The sequence below is a fragment of the Poecilia latipinna genome, unplaced genomic scaffold (genome assembly GCF_001443285.1).
Source record: "Poecilia latipinna isolate Pla-1442-1.1 unplaced genomic scaffold, P_latipinna-1.0 Scaffold3378, whole genome shotgun sequence".
Classification (NCBI taxonomy): Eukaryota; Metazoa; Chordata; class Actinopteri; order Cyprinodontiformes; family Poeciliidae; genus Poecilia; species Poecilia latipinna.
The window spans coordinates 38144-49331 of record NW_015115994.1 but is presented as its reverse complement, the minus strand read 5'-3'; the positions used below and the strand labels follow the sequence as shown (position 1 = coordinate 49331).

Genomic DNA, 11188 nt, shown 5'->3' with positions numbered 1-11188 from the left:
TTACCTAAAACCTATCATAATGGTTACGCTTCTGGAAGTAGTTCTTTGGAACAGATCTTTCAGTCATGGTTGCATCTTTGCTCGATTATTCTGTATTTATTTGTTCAGTTGTATACTTGCCACTTGCTCAATAAAGCTTTAAATGAAAAAGAGAATTGGAAATTTTGTTCAACTAAAAGTTTACAAAACGGCCAACTACATAAACGCTTTAGAATTTATCCATAAAAATGAATTTAGGGGAAGCTTGTGACATCACAATAAAATAAAGTATCCTCTGGGGGAAAAAGAGTTAACTACAGAGAATAAAACGTAGATCAATAAAATACAAATAAATTGTTTGTATTAGTATACGCACAAGGATGTCTTTTATGTATTTATTTTGTTTGTAAAAGTCCACGGGGTAAAATATCTGGGTCACAACTTTTACCCGAACTTCTAAACAGAGACACAGGTGTGACAGGAGGGGGGGCAGGTGCGCGGTGTGAGGAGACGCTGAACGTCGGACCGGTGCAGCTCCAGAATTTTAACCGGAGAAACATTATCTTGGGCTGTAGGGGGAATGCTTGACTCACGGCTGCAGGAATAAAAAGGACCTCTGGATGTAAAATAAAGGCCACACGGGGCAAGGACCGGACCGGATACCTGAGCGATTTGGGCGAAGGACGCTCCAGGACTGAAGGAGGAGACGCCCGGGAATATAACCGCCGACCCGGTGGACAGCAGCGGTGGTGAATGTGCGGTAAAAGATGGTTTGGATGCAGATCTCCAAGGTTTAGCTGCACTACAGCTGGTATATATTGAGGAAAACTCAATCATCGTCCATTGAACATTGACTCACTCCACTATAAATTTCGATGACGTAACGGTTCGTTAAGCGCTCCCTGGTGGTCTAGTGGTTAGGATTCGGCGCTCTCACCGCCGCGGCCCGGGTTCGATTCCCGGTCAGGGAACAGTTGTTTTCTGTCTAAGTGGTGAGGAAATCATCGGAAGTTCCTTTAGCCATTTTCAGCGTTTCTTCTTAACCCTCCTTAAAACGAGCAGCATAAAGAAAGCATTTATTTATTTATTTATTTAATTAGTTTATCAGGAGATCATACATACATTGATATTACATACATTTTGCAAAACTTACATGACTTCTCCGATTTTTATTTTTTTCCCCCGTAGCGAACATAGATCACCGTACTGACAGGAAAGCATTTAAACAAATTAATCCATTGTTCTGTGCTTTAAAAAAATGTTTCTTTCCAGCACTTTTCCATGAACAGTTCGTTGTTGTGCTTCATTTTTAGACATAGACAGTGTATTGTCATTCAATTGTACATTTAAAAATGTACAAATTGAAAGAAATGTCGTAGCAAGGCTCCAATAATAAGAAATAAATAAGCAATAATAAAAGTATATAGCAAAACCAGACTGCCTGAAACGCGAATAACTCCGAGGATAGCTTGCATTGCATGCTGCAGTCGTTTTCACAACAAATGACAAAAGAGTTGCCTCCTTCGAGCCGGATTCGAACCAGCGACCTAAGGATAACTGGCAGACGCCTCTACAGTCCTCCGCTCTACCAACTGAGCTATCGAAGGTAGCTTACTGTCGTCAGCACACTGTGACGTATTTCACAGGGCAGCTCAGTCCTCAGTTCAGCGTCTTATACGTTTTCAGTTTAGTTTTACTTTTATTCCACGGTATCGATAGATGACAGGACACAGAAGTTTAAATTTCATTCATTCTTTATTTTTCTTATTGTATTAATCATTCATACTCCAGCAATTATTTATGCCATATTTACACTTTTTTTTGTTGTTTAACATGTTTTCATGCTTTCAAATCAGCACCCATGATCACGTCTCTCCTTCCACTACAAGATGCCACCGGTGGGCCGATAGTAATCCACACATTTACTGGTGAGGAGAGTTCAGTGGGGATGAGGCATGATGGTGGTTTAAACAAATTAAAAAGTAAATCACACCGTGAAGTTACAGAAGAAGATTAGGGCCACTGAAAAATAAAAACACAATTATGAAATTCACCCCAGAATGCTGAGAATGTTTTCCCCAAATTCTGAGATTACAATAAGAATCCTAAAATTAAAGACAAGTTTAAAGTCTAAATTAAACAGAATTCTGAGTTTATAGTTGGACTTCTGAGAAAAAAAGTAAATTATGTGTTTTTCCAGAGGCTGTAATCTTCTTCCGTATGAATCCCATCTGGCCTCACGCTGCACACGCTCAGAAGGAAACGTCGTGTTGTCTGAGCCAAAGAACAGGAAAACATTTATGACAAATGGAGGTGATTCTGGAAAAGTTTTTAAGACCAAGTTTAAATGCTTCCAGCATCATGACAGACACTGACAGCATGAATACACAGCTGCAGCTTTCAGTTAGAAAAATGTATTACAAGTCACACTCAGATAAAAGTCTACCATGAAATTCCTTTTCCAAAGAAAAGATGCAAATCAGCTTCATTTCTGTACAGAGAACAACAAAAGACGGCGTATTTAATAATACTGTCTTCGTAAACAAAAGGTAACATAAAAAACAGGATAATTAATACAAGATAAATGTACAAAATAAGAAAAAAGGCAATTTATTCTATAATAGTGTCAATAAAATGCTACTAAAAGCAAATATGTAGCTAAAAAATGTAATAAAGACGTTAAGAGTGGAGGGAGTACCATCATTAGGACAACCAGCATCAGGTAGAAGATGATGATGATGATGATGGTGATACCCAAATATAACCCGGATTCTTCTGACCTGGTCATTAACAGAACCTCACAGGTTCCAACAGCTGGGATAAAAAGTGCATCTACAAGTGTTCTCATTGGTCGAGCTTAAAACATGGCAGCCAATCAGAAGCAGTACACTATCTGTTGATACAAAGCTGCGTTCAATGTACCTCAGAGGAAAAGAGTCTGAATTTCTATCGTACCATTTTTGATCTTTACTCTGATGAACAGGTAAATATTTTATCTTCACCAAAAAAGATAAAATTAAAAGCTTCACACTTGTTCAGTTGCCAAATAAGGTCATAATCTATAGAAAAATGTCAGAACATCTTTAGTTTACTTTTTGTAATGGAGAAAAGCAGCTACTGGATGAAAATATACTTTAAATTTCTGTAGTAAACAATCAAACATGAGTAAAGTTCTGACATTGAATGCTAACAGAACCATTTGGAACCTCCTAACCTGGCAGTGAACGCACCGCCAGGTTTGGTTGAGTTCACCTCAACAGGACGAAGCATTCAATGACAGTCAGGACAAAACAGCGAACGCCGGTACCGACTGATATGACTAAGAACAATAAAAACATAAACGCAGTTGCGACCCGGAGGCTCGGTTCTTCCGGATCTTCACAGAACAATCATGAACATGGCGCTGCAGGATCTGACTCAAAGCGAAGAATGAAGTGATGAGGAAACGGTGAGGACCGCTTTGCTCCAGCTGCCCACCAGGGGGCGCCACCTCACCACAGCTTAACAAAGCCAGCCCATCTGTTGGTCCCTCTAGCACCTGAACGTACCACACAAGTTATTTCACTCTACTGCTATCCTAAACTACATTCATACACCTTCTCTCTCTTCCTCCTCCTCAACCTTCCCTCCTCTTCCTCCCTCTCTCCTCTTCTTCCTCCGTCTTCTTCCTTCCAGTTTTTGCTGCATTTTACCAACTTTTTATTCGTTCATTCAGTAAAGTTAACTTGTTCCTGTTCTAGATGTTAGTACCCATTCATTCTCACTCTTGTTTAGTACCTAGACCCACAAGCTTCGTCTTCCTTCTCTTTCTCCTCCTCTTCCTCCCCTCAACTACTCGTTTGATGCGCTGGTTTAAAAAATTTGGAGAAACTTGCATTGAAAGGCTAAGCCAGCGTCATAGTCTGAAGAACTCGGTCGCTGTCCTCCTCATCTCCTCCTAAGTGCTGGCAGAGAGTCTTCCTCCTCTTCCTCTCTCACTTCTCTACCAGTGCATCTTCCTCTGTGATGCCCTGAGCTCGGAGCTCCTCCAACACGTTGTCCAGGTGACCCGGGTCGGGGAATCCGTGGCCCGTCAGGTTGGACCCGAACTCAGTCTTGTGGTGGACCTGAAAGTGAAGAAACATCCCGTTGTTAGCGTGGTTAGCATGGTTAGCATGGTTAGCTTGGAGGTTTGAGCGGACTCCGCACCTCGTTCCAGATGACGGTGTCGGATTCTCCCGTGGTGCTGGACGTTCCGACGGAGAAGATCAGCCGGCGGTCCCACGCCACCAGCAGCAGCCTCAGAACCTGCAGACGGGTCGGAGAGAAGCCGCGTCAGCAGAACCGCCGTTACTGCCTCGTTTTTCAATCTGCAATCTGGAGATTCTTCGATTCTTCCGTCTTTCTGTTGTTTGGTTGTTAATTTGCTGCTGTGTTTGGATCATGGTTCTGCTGACGACCCAGTTTGGACCCACATTTAACATTTAATGAAAAACTTTATTTGTTCCAAAGGGAAACTAAATGTTGTTGGAAGTCATCCGAGTTTCTCTGCAGTCAGTCTTACAGCCAATCTGAAGAGGCCTCTGACTGAAGACTGTCGCTAACATGACCCTCATATCATGCTAACAGCTCAGTATCCAGGCAGCAGAGCAGATATCCCACAGCAACATGTCCTGGATGACATCATCAGCTGTTAGCTAGCTCCGCTAATCCACCGCCTTTCCTTCTGCTGTTCCTCCTTAAATCTCTTTCTGGCTGTTTGGTTTGAAACGTTAGAGTAGGGGATGATCTTTCTTTTCTCTCTGATCTTTTGATAGGCTAATCAGCAGCTTTGTTTCCATGGTAGCGCATCATAAGTGCCAGTGTAAATAAATGTTGCAGGCGTTGTTACCTTGCGCCCCTTCTCGCTGTCTGGGAGGTAGCAGTGTCGCGGGAAGCCTCTGGCAGTGAAGGGCTTCCCCGGGTTCGGGTGCTCTGGTCCCTGGAGGAAAAGCTTCCTGTTAGTGTCTGATGGCAGCACGTCAGCAAGCGGAGTGCGCCGCGGGTCGGTACCTGAATCCCTGGCGGTATGTTGTAGATGATGCGGATGCTCTTGCAGTCGGGGTGACCCGGTAAGGAGTGGGGGATGACGTGGTACTCCATCTTCCCGGCTGGCTGGTTGCCAGTCTTCACGCCGTAGATGGTCTTACAGGTGGGACACTGGAGGCTGAGACAGGAAGTCGGGTTATTTTCCCTCTCAGAGACCTTAGGCTTGTTTCTGGGCCTGGTTCTGGGTCTGGTACTGGACCGACCTGCCGTCCTTGTTGCCATTGTTGTACATCGCCACCAGACACTGGAAGTGGTACTGGTGTCCGCACTGGGTGAGGCGACCCACCGACTCTGCCTTGGAGACGGGTCCAACGCCCGGACCTTTGTACCCGGACGGGCCCCCAAGTGGCTCCATGCAGATGGTGCAGTCCTGGAAGAGACCCACAGAACCAACGTTAGTCTGCAGTATCTTCACAGATTCATCAGCAGTGACAGTCAGAGGCAGGACTCACCTCCTCTGGAGGACTTTTTACTTTCTGCAGGTATTTCTTCACAACCTCCTCTGGAGTTTTACCTGCAGAAACACAAGAAATGAAGAGGGAAAGTGTAAATCAAGCTTTTTTACAGATTTCACATAATTTAATGCAGAGGATTTGAAAAGATTGATATTTCAACAGACTTCAACAGAAATATCAACACAGCTCACTAAATCACAGTATCATCAACAAATTCATTAATTTTACAAATTTAATTCCATGAAACATCCGTTTAGGCTCTTTACACACAGAGAGTTTTATATCAGAGAGCAATACAGAATATTTTTGGCAACAGACTGATACTGATACTTCTAACAAAATATTTAAAAAACATAATATTTGTGTATATTTTCCTAAATGAACAAACTGCAAACAAAATTATCATTTGAGAGAAAACTGAAACAAAATCTTTTTGGGGGAAGAGTTGAGAAACTATAATACCAAAATAAAACAAAATTAAGAGGGAATCTGAAACTAAAGTATGGCTTTTACCACACTATTATCGATCTGATACTGATATCAACTTGATATTGATATTATTGATCTGCCTACTTTTATGTTATATTATATAGATTATATACAAGTTTTTCTGTTCATTTCAATGATTACGACTTTCAGTTAAAGAAACCTTCAAACTTTTCTAACAGTTTTCCTTCCACTCAATTTTCCATTGAAATGCCTAGTTTCCACCAGAAAGTTCAGATGACGACAGAAAACATTTGAAGCACATGATGATGATGATGACGACCTGAGAAGCGGTTGCCAGGTTGGAGCTTACCTTTGCGGACCTGCTTCTTGGTGGTCTTCCTGCAGGAGTGGTTGAAGCCCGGTACCGGCTTGATGTCGCTCTTGCTGATGGGTGGGGGGTGCAGCACCAGCTTGGGCGGCCGGGTCAGGCACACGGGCAGCGCCGCGGCGCTCATCAGGATCCCGGTGATCCCTGGAACAGAGAGCAGAGCGGGTGGGATCCGGCCCTCGGCTCGCTCTGCGATCCGATGAAACCAGCTGCTGGTTCTTACCGGCCAGCGCGGGGTGGACCGGGCTGGACCCGTTCAGGTTCTTCACCGGGACGGTGGGAACGCTGCGGGAGAAAACACACGGCGGTTAGTGAGGAGCATTCCCACTGCTCCCAGGCTGGTGGAGTCCAGAGGAAACTCACAGACAAACTCTGATGACCGTCATTCCCAACATCTAAAACCCGGTTCAACAGGCGGTGAGCCAGAAGCAACCGGGTCAACCGGACCGATCACCACGGAAACAGAACCGCTCACTCGTCTGATGAGAGCGACTTCCAGAGGCGTTTTCAGAGCTAATCCTGGGAGTTTCCATCGGCTCAGAGACGGACGTCAGCCAGAGGATTACCTGATCCGTCAGCAACACCGTCATCATCCTCAGAGAGCAGCCAGAGCGCACGTAGCACACAGACACGCTGTGGATCACTGTGTGGATCACACTGTGGATCACACTGTGTGGATCACACTGTGGATCACACTGTGTGGATCACACTGTGTGGATCACTGTGTGGATCACCCTGTGTGGATCACACTGTGTGGATCACACTGTGTGGATCACTGTGTGGATCACACTGTGTGGATCACACTGTGTGGATCACTGTGTGGATCACACTGTGTGGATCACTGTGTGGATCACCCTGTGTGGATCACTGTGTGGATCACCCTGTGTGGATCACTGCACAGATCACTCCACAACCTACGCCACAGATCTACAGGAGTGAGTGTGTTGGGTCATATCTGGACTCCAGGCTACTGGACCGGGTCAAGCTGCTGCGTTCTTGTAGATTCTCTGTTTATCTCTCATTGCCTCTGTGCTTCATTAGCACATCATAAAGGACGTTCAGAGGGAGATGGACATGAAGGACCCTCGACCATCCAAATCCGCTCCCCAGGCACACACACCCCTCTCTCTCCCCCTCAGTTCACACTCCTCCTCCTCCCAGGAGCTGCTGCTCCGATTCCTGGAGTCCAGATGGACATCAGCTGGACTCCTTTAGGCACCAGACAATAACACACACACACCTACACACACACACACACACACACACACACACACACACACACACACACACACACACACACACGGTTTCCTGTGGGCGAGGCGATGCTTACTGAGGGATGTTGGGACTTCGTCTGATCAGTTCTGCTGTGCAGAAGCAGAGAAACTCTGAAAGCTTCCTTCAGAACGTTTTCTGGAGGTTCTGCAGCTCTGAACCGGATCAGGATGAAGCACTGGGCTGCGTTTGGACTTAGACACCGTCTGGGTTCTGCCCCAGCAGCTGGAGCAGCAGTAACTCTGGGTTCTGGTTCGGACCCAGATCCACTCTGACTCTTCTCATTAATGGATGATTAGCGGACCAGAACCGACCCTCTCTGCAGCTACCGCTCCCCCTACTGGCCTAAAGCTGCAGCCTGTTGCAGAACCAACAGGTGTCCATGTTCCCACGCCCCATCATCCCCCTCCGCAGAGCTGAAAACACACATCGTTCGCCCCAGGCCAATATTTACTTCTACAGTGTGTGTGAGAGCAGAGGACAATGTGTGTTAAATGCCTTCACAGCTCTGTGTGTGTGTGTGTGTGTTTCTCTGCAGTTGGCCTGATCTCTTACTCCACATCACCATCAATCATTGACAGTTTTCTGACTCGTTTCTTTTCCCCTCCCCCGTCTCCTACATATATTTACATCCCCCTTTATACGACCCCTCCCCACCCCTGGCATGTCAGCGGGGTGTGTGTGTGTGTGTGTGTGTGTGTGTGTGTGTTTGAGCAGTGATGCTGAGTAGAACAGAAACACTGTCTATACTCTGTAACCCAGAAATTATTCCAGTCCCTGTCCCATTTCACACACACGCCTCAACAAGGTGTGTGTGTGTGTGTGTGTGTGTGTGTGTGTGTGTGTGTGTCCATGCTGACTGCTGAGGGACGTTTAACAGACCAGACCTTTTCACCTTCTGGACTACACTAGGACAAAGTGATTCATGGCTGAGGTTTGAACTAATGTTGCATCTTTATCTAAAATCTGATCCATTCTGGGATCTACAGTGAAACCTGATGCTAAATACGACACAGGAGGGGAAAAAATGTTTGAAAGTCTCCTGAAAGTCTAAACCAATCAGAGGCAGAGAATGATGGAAACTCTCCTCTGATTGGCCGTGGGCCAGGCTGCTCAGATAATCAGAGGATTTAACGCGGACAAGCAAAGAAAATGAAAAGAATGATTGAAACATTTTCATCAACTTCAGCCGTTAACAGTCTGAAAATCATCGCCAATGCTCTGAATCATCACAGGTCATCAAACATCCTCATGTTTTCCTCTTCTTGCCCATAAACTGCACATCATCTCTGCTGCTGATTGCAGCTTATGTGCCGAACGCAGTGAGGCTGATCAGAGCGCATGTATCCAACAATAACTGGTCATGTTTCCATTCACACCAGGCCTGCTTAGTTTGCTTTAATCAAACTCAATACTGATTTATGTTTTGTCTGAAAAGTTGCTGAATATAACAACAAAGTCACTAGGTTTGCAACATTGGGGTGAATATTGTTAACCGCACGTGCAAGTAGATAAGATCAGTGGATAAAATCGATTCCTCATGTATCGCTGGTCTCCCCCCCACCTTCTTCAAGTCAGACAAAACTGGTGGAAAACGTTTGTGCTGCTTTGGCTTTGAATATATTAATTGGTTATTGGTCCATCTCCTGTAAGGATTGTTCTAGAATAATTAAACTGCAGCTTTAAAGACGCACCAGGGACAGGGTGTATGAGTACATTTGATCTGGTTTTAATTAGAGAAAATCCTAACGGGGCGAGGTGTTGGGGTCAACAGGTCACCAGTCCATCAAAGGAGTCAGTTCGACCAAAGAACAATTTGGACAGACTGATTAACTTAGCAGCCATGTTTTTGGACAGGCGGGGGGAGCTGGAGTACCCAGAGAGAACCCAGAAAAAACCCAGAGAGAACCCAGAGAAAACCCAGAGAAAATCCAGAGAAAACCCAGAGAGAACCCAGAAAAAACCCAGAGAGAACCCAGAGAACCCAGAAAAAACCCAGAAAAAACCCAGAGAAAACCCAGAGAGAACCCAGAAAAAACCCAGAGAGAACCCAGAGAAAATCCAGAGAAAACCCAGAGAGAACCCAGAGAGAACCCAGAGAGAACCCAGAAAAAACCCACACATCCACAGGGAGCATGCAGAAAGACTCCCAGATCGGGATTCCAACCCGGGACCTTGTATCTTATCCATCGCTGCTTTACACGTTTTATGAAGTCGATCAAATGTGACGCATCAGCCTGGAAAATCGTCTGAGGAAGGAAAAGGAAGACGACCAATAGAGACGTGTTTTCAGGACGCAGACAGGAGAGGAAGAGTAGGGACAGAATATAAAGCAGGGCTGGAGGGGGGGCGGGCATTGTGCTGCTAATGTGTCCCAGGGCTGGCCAGCCAACAAAGGTTACCGTGGAGACCAACAATGGGGCTCCGAGGGGCTCCGAGGGGCCCCGGCGGCTGAGAGGAGCCAGGAGGAAAAACAGGAGAAGGAGGAGGAAGAAGAGGCCCTGTTAGAAAAATAAAAGCTGCACCCTACTGACTGTCTGACTGCGCTTTGACTATACCAAAGATGGAACTCAAAACGCATCACGTCATGAGTGGAATTTCACCAGAAAACTGATCAGGAAGTGGATCTGAGTCGGTGACCTGTTTCCACTCTCAGCTGGTTGCTGACTGGAACAGCCGACTAGTCCAGCTGGTTTCGATTGGACCGATCCAGACTGAGGAGCCACGTCGTTACGTCAGGACCTCCTGATGGTGAAGTTCTGAGGCAGAGCTAAAAAATGCTCATTCTACTCCTCCAAACCTGTAGGTGGTGCTAAACATGGAGTCTGTGCATCAAGCCTCCAGGTTAGCGGTAAACATCAGAACAAAGCACAAGGAGTCTGTGAGGAGTCATGATGAAGTCATTTTAAAATAATGATCATCTTCGTCCCACTAGCATCACAAATGAGACATCAAAGTTTCAACAGAAAGGAACTCAGGACACATCCTGACGTTCCTCATGGATCCATAACAGATCTGAGGTTCTGGAGGAGGTCCTGACCTTTGAACTCTGCTGCACAGATCCTACACAGACTCAGAGAAATCCGGTTTAGCGGTTACATGACCAGGGAAGCTGCAGCTGCCTGGAGCCGTGGTTCAGAACCAGACTGCTCCAGCCGAGCCACTTCACTGCAGCTGGAAGCATCCGGGTCGTCTGGACCCGACCGGAACCATCAGAGGAGCACAGCTGCATGTTGGGGCCGGCCTGCAGCAGGAGCATGTCTGGCTGCTGATCAGGACATGCTGAGGCACAACTGACATGTTGTGAGAGGAACAATCTGGATGATGCAATAACTGCTCAGGTTCATCAGCTCCTTTATGTTAAAGGACCAGAATCAGGTAAAACCAACAGTTCTCAGCTTTACATCGTCTTATAGTGCTGGTCCCTCATCAGAAACAAGCCTGGAGAGTTACTTTGATTCTGTCACGACTGAGAAACCTTTTAATCTCCACCGAGCTGTTGAAACACCTGGTTGGGCCTAGCCCCACACACTCTCTCTCTCTCTCTCTCACACACACACACACACACACACACACACACACACACACACAGCTCCTT

The 11188-nt window shown here is 45.9% G+C and overlaps 1 protein-coding gene and 2 non-coding genes across 6 annotated transcripts in view; 1 reads left to right on the top strand and 2 right to left on the bottom strand.

The window, feature by feature from the left end:
• The first annotated feature begins 878 nt into the window (after positions 1-878).
• On the top strand, positions 879-950 carry trnae-cuc (transfer RNA glutamic acid (anticodon CUC)). Its single transcript has one exon. It is a non-coding gene; the product is annotated as a tRNA-Glu (tRNA).
• A 548-nt stretch (positions 951-1498) lies between these two features.
• On the bottom strand, positions 1499-1586 carry trnay-gua (transfer RNA tyrosine (anticodon GUA)). Its single transcript is given in 2 exon segments — positions 1499-1534; positions 1550-1586. It is a non-coding gene; the product is annotated as a tRNA-Tyr (tRNA).
• Positions 1587-1715: 129 nt separating this feature from the next.
• LOC106940831 (E3 ubiquitin-protein ligase DTX1-like) overlaps positions 1716-11188 on the bottom strand; it is a 35823-nt gene continuing 26350 nt past the window's right edge. For all 4 annotated transcript variants that reach the window (XM_015023665.1, XM_015023666.1, XM_015023668.1 and 1 more), the window contains exons 5-12: positions 6542-6603; positions 6301-6462; positions 5499-5560; positions 5250-5416; positions 5011-5164; positions 4850-4939; positions 4168-4266; positions 1716-4085 (exon numbers count right to left, since the gene is read on the bottom strand). In XM_015023665.1, the coding sequence (XP_014879151.1) occupies positions 3954-4085; positions 4168-4266; positions 4850-4939; positions 5011-5164; positions 5250-5416; positions 5499-5560; positions 6301-6462; positions 6542-6603 (928 nt within the window). In that variant the 3' untranslated portion in view covers positions 1716-3953. The remainder of the gene's footprint in view (positions 4086-4167; positions 4267-4849; positions 4940-5010; positions 5165-5249; positions 5417-5498; positions 5561-6300; positions 6463-6541; positions 6604-11188) is intronic.